Source organism: Equus caballus, chromosome 27 (assembly GCF_041296265.1).
Source record: "Equus caballus isolate H_3958 breed thoroughbred chromosome 27, TB-T2T, whole genome shotgun sequence".
Taxonomy (NCBI): Eukaryota; Metazoa; Chordata; class Mammalia; order Perissodactyla; family Equidae; genus Equus; species Equus caballus.
Window position 1 is genome coordinate 18,846,634 of NC_091710.1, and position 17,065 is coordinate 18,863,698.

Here is a 17,065-nt window from a genome sequence, read left to right on the forward strand (position 1 = left end):
ATGATTAGGGTGGAATTTTATTTTTTAATCTTCCAAGTCAACAGATAGTATTTCAACAGTGAGCTTGGTTATGAGAATACAAGTATATACATCAGGCACCACGAAGCAGTGAGCAGTATTTGTATTTCAGGGCAATAATTGACTCCTGGTCCCCCTGCCTTGATATGTGTTAAATGGGAATGCAAATGGATTCTGGAAATTACTCCAAAACGTGCGTTCTGCCCCTGCTCAGAGCCCCCTGGTGAGGACAGTGGGCCTCTGGTCTCTGCAGGTGAGTCAGAGGTAACAATCTGACCTTCTCACCACCTTAATCAATTACCCAGCCCAATCTCTCACTGTGGGACTTGCGGCTGACCTTTTATGGAAGAGGGGTATGTCATGTTGCCTTGATTTTTAAAGGTAGTATTCTAGTTGCTTAAATGAACAAACAACGTTCTCCCAAATGATTGAAACTTGTTGGATTTATTTCTTTCTAAAGTTTGTACATTTACGTATATCATACACATATTTTAAATCCTTCACTATTTTGCATGATTTCTATTACATAAAAACCACTTAAATGCAGTAAATTTTGTTGTTGTAAAACAACAAATGATCCCCAACTTATAAAAACACAGGTGCAGTTCCATTCACGAACGCTTGCACAGTAGAGATGTACTACACGGGTCGCGGCTTCTGTGCGCATCAGTGACTCGCTTGTCGACACGGTTTAGGTTTACTTCAGTAACGGTGAGATAGGATGATATTTATATACAACTATGTTAATAAAAAATAAAGCAATTGTAAAATGTAAACTTAATTTTCAAAATCTTCTTTAAACACTTTAACAATATCCACATAAATTACTGTTCCGTTCAAAAGATGACCACCATAAATGCCACGACTTTCTAGGAGATGGCATTTCTCAAATCTGGTGGGTGACAATGAGGAACAGGTCTCCAGTACGTGATTCGGTACCACTAGCTTACTCAAGTCTGTCAGTGCTGACAGTGTGGCCACTGGAAAGGACGAGGCCGCTAGTTTGTTGCTAATTGCTTTCACAGTTTGCAGGGACATCTGGCACCAGGACTGCAATGAAACTGAAGGGATTGGTAGAGAAGACTCTGAAGGTAAAGAATGGTCCACACTGCCAATTAGTTTGAGCCACGGTAAACAGAACCCAGATAACAGGTTTGAACGTTAACAGCTTGTTTCCTATGAAAGGATACACACCACTGCCTGTGCTATAGTAACCGAGGCTGACATGCCGCCTCTCCACTTGTGTAGATTTCTGTTCCAGAAACGGGCCCCTGAAACTGGAGGTAGCAGAGAGCGCAGGGAGGCCCTGAGGCCTGCGCCCACAGCTCCCATCCAGGCTGAGCAGAACTGCTAGGCGCTAAGTTGAGTGGGCCCTCATCTTCCCACGGAAATGAAATGGCGTGCACTTCCAGAGGTCTGGGCGCTACAGCGAGCACATCCCCATCCCTGTCCCCGGGTGGAGAGCAGCATGCTGGCTTGTTTCTTGCAAAGGCAAAATATATGGTCTAGGTTTCAGTTAGGGAACTTTTTTACCTTTGTCATGTGTCACCTCCAGTGACTCGGTCATTCTCAGCATTGATGTCTCGCCTCGGCAGGGTCAACCCTTAGGATGGCTGGATTCCCAAAGCTGGGGAAGTAGCATGTGAAACCCAGATGTGCTTGCTGCTCAGCAGAAGGCCGAGTGGAGTGGTACGGGAGGGAGAAGCTCCCCTGTGCAGAGAGGAAACATGCCCCTCTGCGGGCCGGGCACTCAGGGGCGGGGCGAGGAGTCGCCAGCCGGCAGTGCTGCCCTGGGCTCTGTGGCTGGGCTCTCCTGGGAGGACTGAAGACTCACTCACGGGGAAATAGTGCGTCAAACTCAAATTCTCTCATCAACCATCATTTTCAGGAATTGAAGTGAAGGTGCTTATTTGAAGAACACCATTAGTGAGAGCTTAGCTCTCTCCCCTGCAAAGGGAAAGACGTTTGAGCTCAGTGCCCTCCCATTTCCAGCCTCACTGTTGTTGCTGATGGGAAGGGCTTAACTGTTGAGCATGCTCCAGTCTGCGCTCTCCACCAGCACGGCTCGAGAGCTCCCCTGGGGAGGGCTTCCGGAGCAAGCGGCAATGCCACCCTGGAAATGGCGCACACCAGCCTTCTGGAACTTCCCCAGGCCACTGTGGGATGCTGGAGAGCTGCTGCTCATGAATTACCAGAAAGCTGCCAATTGGTGTCCACCAGAAAGGATGTGCTCTGTATGCCCTCACTTATTTGTTAAAAATGCATGCATCTCCAAGTCAGGCACCAGTGCTCAGCCTCCTCCCTGGCCCCGCAACACCCCTCTGAGGCAGGTTCCACCCCCTTTGTTTATCACCTCTGTGCAACACTCTAGCCCTTTGTGTCTTAAGTTTGTGTAACTTCAAACACTATGTGTACAGGTGTGCAAGCGAATGTACACACACGAGAGGCCCCAGATGTGTGAACCTTTCCCTTATGCACCTAAGGGGACAGTAAACTGGTTCCAAATCTCTCAGAAGCAGAGGACTGACCACCTGCATGTCTGCCCCAAATGGAGGCAACTAGCTCACACACTCGCACCCCTGACCTCACTGAGGTCTAATTACTCTTGTTAGAGCTTAAAAAAAGTATTCTAGGGGCTGGCCCTGTGGCCAAGTGGTTAAGTTTTCGTGCTCAGCTTCTGCGGCCTAGGGTTTCACAGGTTCAGATCCTGGGTGCGGACATGGCCCTGCTCATCAGGCCATGCTGAGGCGGCGTCCCACATGCCACAACTAGAAGGACCCACAACTAGAGTATACAACTAACTACTGGGGGGCTTTGGGAAGGAGAAGAAGGAAAAAAAAAAGATTGGCAACAGATGTTAGCTCAGGTGCCAATCTTTAAACAAACAAAAAAGTATCCTAATGTCATAAACAATCAATGTGCATATATCCTCTCTACAGAGTGGACATTACTATCCATGCCACATGGTTACCTGGCTTTATAACCTACATGGCTTTATATTAAAGTTCAAACATTTCAAATGATTAAGGCCCAAAATAAAACTTATTTTTGCTACTCCTTTTGTAAATGATTTCTGAATCAAATGGATGTTTTTGCAAATCACTATAATTCTTAGAAGGAAACACATTCTTGCAAAACAAAGACCCTGCTCGTCAGTCACAGAGCCAGTGCACTGCACGTCAAGAACAAGTTAGGAAATATGAGATATTTGGAAAAATACTTTGAGACTCTAGAGCTAATATAAAAACTCGAGTGTAACTACCAATACCCCACTGCAGCCTGGAGCTGTGGACTGGCCTGCTCGCAGTCCAGCTCTCTGAGTCAGACACTGAGAACACGAGGCAGCCTGTTTACACAAACGCACGGCACTCACCCCGTCACTCACACACACGCAGTGCTGCTTTAAATACACCAAACATGCTGGCCAGCAGAACTTTAATCCCTAGTTATCTATTTACACGCTGTAAGATAAGCAGTAAGCTCAAACTACTAAGGCCAGTGGCTCTTCTTTGGGGAGAGACAGGAAAAGAGACCTAAATATGAAAATATTAAATAAAGGTTGAACCTGGTCCACAGCCTGTCCTAAGTTCTTTTACTTGTGACACCAGAGGGTAATTTGTGCAACTGCACACCTAGAATGCAGTGCCCCGGTGTGGGAGCCCTGACATACTGTACACTGCAATATTTCTTCCCAGTAAAGAGGGTAAGGAGGCAGCGCCTGGAGAGGGGCTTGACTCACTGGAAAGTAGACACAGGTCCGTAAATGAAATGGTGGGTACTGACTTAACTCTTCGGAAAGCTATTTTTCTGGACTAATTACAACAATAAAGAACGTGTGCTTTAAAGCATCACAGTTTGTAATAAGCCCCAATTGTCCATTTGACTTTGAGTGCTCTGAATACTGAAGCTGCACAGGCTGCACAGGCTGCCTGTTTTTCTTCTTCGTTCTGTGTATCCCAAATTATCATGAGCTGCCTTACTATACACAGTACACTGAAATAGTTGCCCAAAGTTAGTGCAGATCATTGTTGCCCTGGTGACTCAAAGCTCAAAGATGGAATTTTCTAGCATAAAATATTATTATTAAAAAAATTTAATGAAAATATCATTTGAATTTAAGTTTAATAAAACAGTACCATTATATATACTCCCAATAACTGCATTATATACTCAATCCTATGAGGTTTTTACTTTTCATATCACACTGGTTATTAGAACAAAAATAAATTTGATATACATATACCATATACTGATAGACAATCTACACATTGATACATATACATACAACTATAAATACCCACAGTACAACATTGGCAGGTGACAGAAGGCATTTTCTTTGATGTCTGACATACTATCTATATGAATATTCTCGAAAAGTCTGCAATACTACCGATACACACATAAATTACAAAGGATGAGCCAAAGAGACTTAAGGAAACCTACTGTATATACAGATACTTGCGATATTTTCTTGCTGTTGCATTCAAGTCAACAACCGTCATGCAGATTCAAGTATTTCCTGACATTCTCCCTATTGAAGAAATTCTCCCTGCATGCAAAGGGCCAGCTCCTGTCCTCAGCAGAAGGCTGCCCACTCGGTTTCGGATACTGTAGGTACAAAAGGAGAATGCCAATGACTTTGGACTTCAGCCCTCCTTTTCAGAGTGCGAAGTTTGAAAGGAATCTGAGAGAGGCAGTGAAAAGCACTGCTCTGTCACCTGTGGGGATTATTTTGTGGTGAACTATGATCTCTGCCATCCTCTGGACGACTTGATGGTGTAGGATGTGACAAGCCGGAGCTGGGGCAGACGAGTGGCCTGGCCTGGGAGAACAGCCAGCCAGGGAGCTTTGGAGCAAGGTGGGCCCAGAGGCTCATCTGCCCGCACAGCTGACTGACCCTTTTCTGTCAGAATAACAGATGCTCTGCGAGAAAAGCAGATGCTATTCAAACCCACAGCCGCACTGTTAGCCACAGAGCAGGCTCCACTTTTTACAAGTCGTAGCATGCCACTTGGGTTCTTTGTTTAACAGAGCTAATTTTACAGTTGGAAAAAATTCTGTCATTTGAAAAGTGAAGAAGGGACTATTCGGGGCTGAAATTAAGGAAGGTGGCCACCAACCTGCTGAAATTTGACCAGGTCCATAAGAGCTAAACTACAGAGACTGGACCTACAAGGCTAAAATGCTCCCTGTGAATTGAGGTTTAACAAAGCTAAACTGACGACTACAAGGAAAAATGCCAAAGGAGCTCAAATCCCAAGGACAACTAACTAAACACAAGAAAGCCTTGATGGTAAGACCACGGAGAAACTTCCTTAAGGTCGGTTTTCTTTCAACTGTCTATGACCGAGGATAAAGGCAGAGGAGAGACACTGCTGGCTCACCGTGACAGCAGGCCCTGCCTTAGCGAAGAACGCTGTCCTGGGCCCTTTGCCTGACAGCGGGGGCAGCGGGCAGGACCAGTGAAACCGTGTAACTGCGCCTAGGCGGCAAAGGGCCTCCCTGCTGGTGGTGACGTAAACCCTTCTCCAGCCTCAGAAGCTCTGCGGTTTGGCCACAGAACCACCCCTAGCCTGGCCCTGGAAAGCCAGCCAGTCCTCCTAGTCTAGAATGAATTCCCTCCTAGCACTCTGACTAGGAAGCAGTGCTTGTCTTCTGAACTGTAACAGTCAGAGGAGTAGGGAGGGCCTAACACAGTTGCTTTCTACCCTCCCTACCTCAGAGCGACAGAAAAGGTTACACACAGCCGGAACACAGTGCCACCACAGCACTCTCCCACAGGCTGGTTTGATTGAGACTAACTAAAATGCACAGAAGTATTGCTTGGTTTAATTAGGCATTACTAAGACTTAGCAAAATGATGTTTTTAAAAAGCACACTTCAAATAATGTGTATGGCCTGGCAATAAAATAAGGACTCTGCATGCTAGGAATTAAGTTTTGACTGCCACCAAGGAATTCCTGACACCTCCTGGAAAAGTCAGCCTGTGAGGTGGGAGAACGAACCCCGAGACACTCACGGATCTGACACGTGGGCCACTTCCATGGTCAGTTTGGCAACAAGACTATTACCAAGGTATTTTGATGACTATCAGATTTTCTATACTAAAAATTAATGTTAAGTGTATAAATGTGTAGAGGAATAATGATTTGTCACATGAGAGAAATCCCAAGGCTCCTGTGCTGAGGTTGGGGTGAGGAGTGGGCGTGGGGAGGGGGTGTCCCTTCGGAAGGAGAGGAGGAGGTGACTCCCCTGTACCGTGAATGGGCAGCAGGCTGTGGAAGGAAACGTCTTCAATTTCTTCTGACCAGATACCATAGGAAAGAAATTACCACAAAAGAAAATGTGGTTGGCTATGGGTAAGATTTTCAGAATCTAGTCACATCAGAGGCATTTCCTCCTACAGGATAAACTCTTGGCCTGCTGAGTACACTGACAACAGGCAGTAACATTTCAGAGGGCTCAGAGAGTGTTCTCAGCCCATCCCCTAAAGATGGACAATATCATGCCAGGGCTATCTGGGATCCTGGCTCTCAAAATAATCTTTGCAGTTGTTTTTAAAGATAAACTATGGAAAGAGAGTATCCACAGCTTCCAAAGTGCCCTCTTACCCACTATCTATGAGCACAGCCAGAGGCTCCTGCGTTAGCATGAGAGAGTCATACAATGGGAACAAGGCTGTCGTGGTGCTGATGCTAGCCGAGTATCTCAGAACCACTCTAAATGTCAGCAACACGTAACAAGTACCATTCCATGTCTATTACACACTATAAGTAAAATACACAGAGACATTCTATACACAGACACACTCACACTGTGGGCCAACACATTCAAGCCAGTCAGGGATGGTTATTTTTCTTTAGTTATTGAAGCTCAGAGATGACAGAGTCTAGGTACCTCTCTCCCCTCTGCTTAGGATATATATGTATGCAGAAAACAAACAGGCTGATTATTCAGATTCTAGGAAGAAAGATGATTCCCTTGTGGAAATCTTGGATTTAGTCAGAAGCTACGAAAATGAATCAGGTACATGGGCCATATTGGCCACTACCCTGTTTGCTTCTGTTTTGAAACATAAATTGAATCTATCCCTTTACCTAACAAGACAGAGAGTCAGAGTGAGTCTTTCAAAGGTGAGGCAAAATACTTATCACAAAGCAAGCAGCTGCCACCTCAGAGAGGCCTTTCTCTTTCCTGGGCACCAGCAAAGATGGGCATTCATACGGGTGAAGGAAGTAAATGTTAATAGATAACCCTCTGCGTCAGAACACCACCCCACTAGACACCACCACGGTTTAACAGTGGGTCTTCTCTAACTCGCTGGAACCACGCTATTCATGCGGAGTCCCTACTTCTTTGGTCAGAGTACCTTTAATTCATAAACTGAGTGGAACAGAGGAAATTTCTGTGGGAGGGAAAGAGTATTCAAAGTGATTCCATAGTTCTGAAGTTGTGGAGATTACAGATTTCAGGCTCACAGGTTTCAAAATCAGAAAGTTCTAATTCACTGTGGGCTCAGTTTTCACTCTTGTCTTCCTCCACGAGAGAATGTCCTGTTTATCACCCTGAATTCCAGAGGGACCTCATTCCAACAGGCTCGTGACTGTAAGGTTCACAGAACTATTTCGAGAAGACAGGAAGAAATGATTTAAAATAAAGTGTCTCTTTTTAGGAGAAAGTTCAGTAGTAGCAAAGTCAAGTGGCTATCAAAGAGGCTGAGATAAGAGTAAATTAAGTAACTTTGCATATGCAACAGCAGATTCCTCAGTTTTCCAACCATAATTCATTCAGACTATTTTTTACTTTCAAGTTGATTTTAAAGAATCAATATTCCGTTGCCGGCAACTGCAACTACTTTTTCCTTTCTTATTTTGTTTTCTTTAGGAAAAGAACAAAAGGGGGTCCTTTTCCCACATTATTGCATTAGGAAGACCCCAATATTCTTACAGCCAGGAGATAACACCATGCCTATATAACATAGAAAAGAATCTAATTCCTGGATGGCAGGGTGTGACAACAGGAAGGAGTCCGCATCCCTGGTCCAGACCCTGTGGGAGCAAGGGGACAATTTCCTGCAGGCCACACACACGCCCACTGGTGCAGCCCCCACGGTCCTCGACAGAACCACAGGAACGTGCTGTCATCTTCCTGGCAACCTTCAACAGCGAAAAGATTCCACTTCCTCTTCCCTTGCTTGGCTGAAAGGGAGTCGACACTTCCGGCAAGCTAGTGCTTCCTGAGCTCCCTGTCCTGCGACCTTCACACCCCCTCTGCCTGCTTCCAGCAGGGTCCGACCTCAACAGAAGCGCTAAGATGCAGGTAGAGCTGCACCGCCGCGGGCCTCTCGACTCCCGTAACTGTAATTCTCGGCTGAACCTCCGTGAGTGCTCGGTTCCACCTCTGTGACCCGGCAAGATTTCACATATAAAGGTTTCTATTAACTCCGGCTAGAATTCACTAAACTACAAAGTTTGTCCAGTTAAGGGTTTCACAATGGATTAAATTTTTTAACCTTAAAAAAAAGTATAATAGCTGATTTGAGAACACATAAAACAACTGAGTAGAGTGCAAACAAGAGAAAACCAAAGGAGAAGTGAGACGGCTTTCATTCTGAAATCGTGGTCCCTCCCCTCACAGAAAAGGTGCATTAGTTACCAAGTAGCAAAACTCATCAAAGCAAAGAAATCAAGAGCAAGGAGACAATCTGTACAGAAACTAACAAAAATATACAATAGAAAAGGTTACTAATGCACCATTTAGTCACAGACTTTTTTTTTTAAATATACTCATGGATTTACCAGAAGGATCTTGAAAAACTCTATTCCCCATGACCAGCATCCTGGTCCTAGGCGGATTCTAAGTAACTTTTTGCTTAACGCTTGCTGTTTCAGGTCGGTGATCTTTCCTCTCTGACACGTTCCGCTTGACCTTGGCAGTGACGGGAGAGGAGTCTGGGTTCAGCGACGGGCTGGAATGTGACTTCTTCAGCCCCGCGGCCTCGCCTTCACTGTTCCTCAGGAGCTCCTTGCCTCCCTCTTTCAGAATGCTGACGTACATTTCATAACGGGTTTTCTGGAGGGAAAGGCAGAGAAGAATGGCTGTCAGTACACTGTTCACAAATGCGTATGTGCGACACACTCATGTGTTAACCACCTGGAGAACGGGACTGGCTGCTGACGACTCGACTTCATTCCCCAAAGTGGGCAACAGCTACCGGAGACCGGCTGATGGATCCATTCATTTAGATAAGAAATAAAGGGGCTGGCCTCGTGGCAGACTGGTGAAGTTTTCGTGCTCCACTTCAGAGGCCCGGGGTTCACTGATTCTGATCCCAGGCGTGGACCCACACACCACTCATCAGGCCACGATGTGGCAGTGTCCCACATACAAAATAGAGGAAGACTGGCACAGGTGTTAGCTCAGTGACAGTCGTCCTCAAGCAAAAAGAGGAAGACTGGTGACAGGTGCTGGCTCAGGGCTAATCTTCCTCACCAAAAGGAAAAAAAAATTTTTAAGAAATAAAGACAGAATTTTTGTTGTCCTTATTTGTTCTGCATTCTGAAGGAATGTCAACTTGGAATTACTGGCTGTTAGATGGAAGACATGCTTCCTGAGCCCTCAGGCACAAGAAGGGTGGAAGCTGTGACCTCGGGTTTTTGGCGAGTGGATGGCTCCCAGGGCTCAGTCCTGTGGTCACCCGAGCTTCCTCCAGGACCGTGGCCTCACTTGACCCTCACTGGAACATGGTCACTTACTTTCTTTCCTGCTCCTGTAGCTCTGCAAAGACTCCCCCTGAGGAATGAGTCTGTGATGATCCTACTCTCCAGTCCCCTATAAGACCACAATTCTTTCTAGAAGCTGCTCTGGGGTTCTCGCCATTGCTTTTATGCTAGGATTACCAAATTCTAGAGTGCTATGGTTTCCTGCAAAACTTGAAATTATTTCCTGATGTTTTTGCATTCTACAAATTTTTTTTCATCAACAACTATCTGTTGAGTATCTCCTATGTTTAAACAGCTCCTGGATTCTCCTGTCTAACTGAGAAGACACTGCAGAGATTTCTGTCTCTAACTCTACTTGGTGCTGGTTTTTTTTTAAAGTTTCCAGCTGAGTCACTCTATAGAACTATTATACATATATTGCAGATTACAGAAGAGTCTCAGATTCTTGATTTGATGGATTCAAATCAAAATAAGTCTTTCACCATACTGCTTGAATACATAAAGGATTTACAGAAGGCCTATAGTGTTTTATTTCTAAATAAAGAAACGTGGCAGTTATAAATCATCCCAACAAAGGTAGGCAAATTCTGTTATGACTGGAAATCTTTTAGGGATTTTTCTAATCAGGTTGAGATTTTGTATATCTCACTTTTAAGTCAGTAATTATGAAGTTCAAGCTACTTGAAGCTACTCTTTCAAGTTGTTTTGTTCAAAAGTGGGAAAAAACTGCCAGTCATGAAGCTTGCTCTGGGCTTGGTTGGTATCTATGTGGGAGTGCTAAGCCATGGCGGGTGGCGATGATGACATTTATGGAGTGCCACGTGCTAACTTCAGGCCATTAATGTAATCATCATATGGAATTGGTGCCTTATTAACCCTGTCTTACAGTAAAGGAAACACAAGCAGAGGGAAGCCTCAAGTCAGAGTCAGCAACGAAGTGAAGCTGGGATGTGAACTCCGGAAGTCCGACTTGAGGGCCGATGCTCGTAAGTTTTGGGTGAATGGGCAGGAAAAGATACAGGTGAATGCAGTGTTTAGGATGACTACTCTGACAGACACTGTTGGTTTGGCCAATCAAAAGCCACTCTCAAACCCCTCTCCTCCAATGTCCCTCCCACTACAAAGGTTGATAAAACCCCATACTTCCCCAGCCCCTCCTGCAGCTGAGTGGGGCCATGTGATATTCTGGTCAATAAGATGTAAGGAGAAGTGTATTGGGGTGCTTCTGGAAAGGTATTTTGCTCCCTGATTAAACAGACAGGATTTAGAGGAGAAGCCACTGGTACTAGCCCCTCACTCTTACTCTTTCCTTGACATAGGTGCGTTTCCTAAAGCTGCGCCCTGTGACATGGGGGCAGCAGGCGTGAAGACAAAGGACAACAAGCTAGGCCGGAGGAAAATTGGAAAGACAGAAAGAGCCTGGGTTCTTGATGACTCAGTGAGCTGGATCCAACTCTCAGATTCCCTACTACCTCTGAATACCCTGTTAAGTATGGATGATAAATATCCTTAGGGGTTAAGCCACTTTTGCTCAGGTACTGTTAATTGCAGCTGAAAGCATTACTAATTGATGCACATTCTAAGTCTAATAAAGAAGTAACAAAGTAAAAGAATAAAAGACTAAACTTATCTCAGAAAGCTACATAAGGGTTTAAGAAGGGCATTTGCTAATAAAAAAATATGTCATCAGTATTACAAATTAGTCTGTGCATCAGTGAATCAGACGATTGAACTAGACAATATCCAAAGGGCATACTAGTTTGAAAGTTCTAGTCATTCTAGGAATTTATTACTAAATCTGTCTCTAACCTGCCTTGGTGACAAGATTAAAATGGAGGAAAGGATTACTCCCAATATGAACAAGGTTTAGTAAAATGATCTAAAGGCAGTTTAAAAATAGATTCAGACCACCACTGTAAGGCATGCTATTTCACAAAGCTGGGGCATTTATACAGTGAAAGGGGGATGAAGGATAATTTTTTGAGGTGACTTGAAAGGGAACAAAATGAGAGAAGGTGATAAGGCCAGTTTTCTACTAGTCTTCGAAGAAACTCATATTACCAGGAAAATTCATCTGAAAAATACATGAAAGAAAACTATTTCATCCATTCGTTCTATAGCTCCAGCTGCAAAACTGTAGCCTTCAATGAATTACATCAGTGTGTTAATCAACAAACAAAAGGTCAGCACAGAGGAGCAGCAGTACGTTCGTGACTCATCAGAAAAGACAAACAAGGTGAAAGGGACGGGAAGGGAGGAGAGCTCGGCTGTTGGAAGAGAAAGGAGGACAAGGAATCCCCAGGGGTTTATGAGCTTCCAAGGGTCCGTGCTCTATTCTGAGCTACAAAGGTTCTCAGGGCAGAGGCTGCGACACCTGGTAACAGAGCTTTGCTTGCTGCCGTTCTCTGAAGCCAAAGCAAATGCCTGTTCACAGTCCTTTAGGAGAACGCACCCCAGATCTGAGAGCTCTTCTGTGGCACTGCTTCCAACCACACCCTCTGGGACAAGAGACTCATCTAAGTATGTGGATCTCATTCCAGAGGCTTCGGGGCCAAGAAAAGATTGCTCCTAGCACAGAACAACAGCTCTGAGCGAAGCCCCGAAGAGCATGGGGATGAACACAGCTGTAAAAGTCCCGGCTTCATGGCTCTCTCCTGGTTTTCTCCTTTTTGGGGGTGGGAAGGTCATACTTCTTCCTACCTAGGCAACCATGTGGAATCTTTGGGGGGTTTTATTTCCCTTCCTCCTTTCAGAGAAGACAGAATTCTTATCATTTTTCTAAGATCAGTTGTGAAATGTAAGTTTTAAGTTAAAGCTGGTAAGGAAAAGCAGAGAAGCAGCAGCAAGTGTTATTTGTAAACCACATTTTAAGTCTATGATGCACCAGCTCAGAGACTGAAAACCTGATGCTCATATTCAAATGGTCAATCTTGGCCAGGGAAGCTGGAGGACAACGTGGCAGACACTGTGTGCGCATCCCCAGCAGCCTCTTTCACACTAATGGAACTGTGATTTTTATTGAGGACATCAGTGTGCCCAGGCCCAGGACAGATATCATGGTTGCAACCAGACATGATAACCCTTACTTGCTTTGCCAGTCAACCTTGCAGCCATGTGGCCTAGATGTGACGAATGACATGTAAGGTGAAGTTGACGAGGGTACTTTTGTGACAGCTTTTGCTATCCTGACAGAAGGTGGGAGACAGAATGTCTGGAGTTCAGGTAGCCATGTTGAGACCATAAAATGATAAGCATGAAAACAAAAAAGCCAATGTGCCAAGAATAGCAAATTGGAAATTTAGAAAGATCATACATCCTTAATGGCAAGACTTAGCAGCCAATAACCATTCGCTTCCAGTTTTCTTAAGTGAGATAAAAAATGTTTACACTGTTTAAACACTTAGTCAAGTTTTCTGTTATCTGCAGCCAAAAGCATTCTTAGCTAATAAAATGGTCAAAACTCAGCTTGGTCTCACTCATAAAAAAATATCCCAATTGAGTTGTACATGCTGTTCCTGTCAATTTTATTTAGGAAAAAATATGCTTGATTAATAGGCACTGGTGTTATATAGCTTTGTTGGGTTTTCTCTGAATATTTGACAAATTATTGATGGACATTATCCACTATAGGCCATTCTGTGGTCACATAATGAATATTAAATCAATGGCTATTTTATTATTTCATTAGTAGTTTTATATCAATTGCTTAACCTCTATGGGCGCTGGAGTCCAGTGCTCTCGGTTCTTCCCTATAAGCCTACAACATGCAAGATGTCTAGGAGAGTGGAAGAGTTAACCAAAAACTGAGAGTTCGATACCAGTTACGGAATGACTGGTATTCTAGTATTTATGGAGCAGGCTTGGAGACACTTCTAAAATCCTGAAGAATGAAATTTGACAATAAAAACTTCACCCCTTGAGTCTTCTCTTTCTCTAATACCCCACATCCATTTTGTCAGCAAGTCCTGTTCCTGTCTTCAGAACATACTCAGAGTCACACCATTTCTCACCATCTCCACGCCTTCAGGCTGGACCAAGCACCAGCATCGTGCACCTGGATTATTGCAATAGCCGCCTAACTGGTCTCCTGGCTTCCGCCCTTGCCCCTCACGCACACTCTTCCCAAAAGAGGTCATCTGTTAAAGGTGAGTCAGAGCCTGTCATCTCTGCTCAAAAAGCTCCAGTGGCTTCTCATTCTTAAAAGTCCTTCCGAACCTCAAATCCTTACAATGGCCTAAAAACCCCTAACCTGTGCCAACCCTCCTCGCCCTTCTCTGGTCTAATCTCTCGGTGCTCTCCTGGTGCTCACTGTCGCCAGCCACTCTGCCTCCTGCTCTCCTTGAATGCAGCAGACGCACTCCTCTCTAGGACCTTTGGTGCTTGCTGTTCACTGCCCAAAAATCACCTCCCCCAGGAATCCACAGGGCTTATTCCCTTCCCTCCTTCACCTCTTTCCCTCTTCACTCACATGTCACCTTTACACTGAGGCCTTCCCCTGGCAATCCAAATCTAAAAAAACACCTACTTTTATTGCTGTTTATGGCTTCATTTTTCTCCTCCACACTTCTCACCATCAGCCTTCGACTTCATTTACAAAAGAATCCTGCTTATCTTCACCGTGCCAGTACCAGCATGCACTTGCACGAGGGGGCCTTTGTTCTTGTGCACTAATGTATCCCCAACACGGAGAAGACACAGTACACACTGAGTAAACATCTGATGAATGTATGCATGGAAAGAACGAATATAAGAAAATAAAATTTCTCATATCTAGCAGAAAACATTTTGAACTCCCAATATGACAAATTCTAGAAAAATAAAAATAACATGGATATAGACGTAGAGGTAGATGCCTGATGAGTTCCTCAGCCAGTGCGTCAGGAGACATACTTTGACCTTCAGTGTTCCACCTGTGGGGGACTGGAATTGGCCACCCCAAGATATGTCTCTTTGGCATGAGGATTATTTGGGGCTGGTTACTTTTAAAAACTGCAGACATGAGAGAAACTCTGAAAAGCAGAATTTAACCCTTTGTAAAGAGAAATTTACATTTGTAAAGGAAATATCCATCTATAAAGGTGTCTCCCTCTCTGCACCAGGAAGAAGGGGGGATGACCTTATCTCTAGAAATTCTTATCAATGCGGAAGGCAAGGACTTAAATCTGCATAATAACCTGACTCTTGTTTACTGTGCTTGTCTGGTAATCTCCTGCAACTGACCCTCCCTGCCCCCAACACCCTCCTTTGTCTTTAGCTGAGGATGGTATTTAAGGGGAGGGCTTCCACCATTTTGATGAGTTACTCAGTTTTTCTGGGTCTCTCCCATGCTATACATGTTATAAAGCTTTGTTTAATTTTCTCCTGTTATTCTGTCTCATGTGAATTTAATTTGTAGCCGGGCCAGCAGAAGGACCTAGAGTGGGTAGAGGAAATGTCTTCCTCCCCTACACACCATTGCCATGTTTCACAAAAACACTAAGGTCTGACACTGTGTGGCAGCACTGAGGCTTGAGCCGCCACTCAGCAAAGACCTGTCCATGTCCTCCCCACACCCACATCCACTTGACCGTGGCTGTCAGGACGCACGGCAAACCCTGCACAGCCCATGGAGGGTCAGGCTGCATGCTTAAGACTGGGGCACTCTCTCCACAGAGAAAGAGAAGTAGTTTATACCTTACCTTTGTGGTTCGTAAAACAGAGACATATTTTCTGAGCATCTCTTATGTAGTAGTAAGTGAATACAAAGTTTTATTAACCAGTTTGACCTTAAAAGATAAAGTGAGAAACTGAACTACTGTATGGAGACTATGGTAGTTCTCTATCTGGATGGTTACCAGATCTCATTCTGTCTTGAGGAACAGCCTTTAAATTTACCCTGCTAACAAAAGCATTCATTAAAAAGATAAGGATTTGTCAATGCTTATTTATATCTGCATTCACTTCATGATCATTCTGATATCTAATTACATGTACTCTATCAGGATCACATTTACCATTGGGTAAATACTTTGATACTAACCTATGATTCTAAGCTCCCTCGTCAATATTAACACAGGAGGGAATCTGCTGCTGACATTAAACAAATAAATAATGACAATACTGAAGTTTTATGCTTTTGTCCTGACAGTAATGTTCATAACCAGGTGGTAAAAAGGGAAGAAGAAAAAACAAAAAAATTAAATGTTTTAATTAATATAATTTCAAGCCACAAAGTAATCATTATGCAAGAATTAACATAGCTCCAGACAGGACATGTTAAAAATGAGATGGGATGTAGAAAATGAGTCTGTGAGAAACATTGTGGCAGTGAAAAGAAAAGTCTTGGGGTCAGGTGGCCTGGTGTTGACACTGCCACTAACTAATAAGTACGGCATTACTTCATTTTCCTAAATCATTCTTCAGTCTTCATTACACAGCCCGTTGGGGTATGTGTCTTTCATCAAGAAGGGCAAAGAGGGTTTGAGAAGAAGAAGATGTGCCTCAGGGACAATTGGCTGCTTTTGGTCATGACATTAAAGATTTTTTAGTGCTACCTGATTCAGTCTCAGATCAATTGTAAAAAATCTCAGAGCCGTATGTTCAGCTTCCTTCCTCAGGAGTTCTCCAACAGTGTGAATGTGTTTCTAGCAGCGTAACTGCAGAATCTAATTCCACTCTCAGAAAAACAACTTCAGACGGCATTTTACCAAATCCAAGCCCAGGAGCTACTCTCTGCAGAGAGACATCTCAGCGTCCTTTCCACTGTTCTGCCCGTTCTGCAAGCTCATACTCTTACTCTCCTTCAGGGTTGCTGTTTCCACGAAGCCTTCTTTGATTACCAAGAGCCAAAGACACTTCAAATGCTTAATGCGTTCTTTTTCTCCTAAAATAAAGTTTTTTCTTCACTCTGTAACTCATTACATTTTTTGGTTATATTAATTTATTAAGTTGGTCTTCAATTACCTATAAAAATACTTCTCAAATATGTGGAAAAAATATCCCTTTTCACTAGCAGCAATGCCTACTGGGAGGAATGGAAAATAGTGTGGTTAAGGCCAAGCAAGTTGCTGCTTAGGTTGAACGTTAATTTCTTGCTAAAAAAAAATCACAACTGAAGGGGGCAAAATATGTCACCCTAAAATAGGCCCCTTTGGCCTACTGATTATTTTGAATGAAAGTTACTTAAGAAACAGCAGGTGCAAGAAAGACATGTTGACCCTCCTTTGTCCCCCCCAAAGCAGGAAATAAATCTGCATGTGAAGGTGCCCTGTGCAGAGCAGGACAGAAGGCACCCTTACCGCCAGAGACAGGGACTTCAAGGCCAACACGGCTGTGGAAACAAACCT

The 17,065-nt window shown here is 44.1% G+C and overlaps 1 protein-coding gene and 1 long non-coding RNA gene across 24 annotated transcripts in view; one reads left to right on the top strand and one right to left on the bottom strand.

Moving 5' to 3' along the window:
* Positions 1–443: 443 nt before the first annotated feature.
* PSD3 (pleckstrin and Sec7 domain containing 3) overlaps positions 444–17,065 on the bottom strand; it is a 646,842-nt gene continuing 630,220 nt past the window's right edge. For all 23 annotated transcript variants that reach the window (XM_070253277.1, XM_070253287.1, XM_070253276.1 and 20 more), the window contains one exon: positions 444–9,090. In XM_070253277.1, coding sequence (XP_070109378.1) covers positions 8,875–9,090 — 216 coding nt within the window. In that variant the 3' untranslated portion in view covers positions 444–8,874. The remainder of the gene's footprint in view (positions 9,091–17,065) is intronic.
* Positions 10,606–13,656, top strand: LOC138921086 (uncharacterized). The gene is made up of 2 exons (XR_011433346.1): positions 10,606–10,726; positions 11,060–13,656. It is a non-coding gene; the product is annotated as an uncharacterized lncRNA (long non-coding RNA).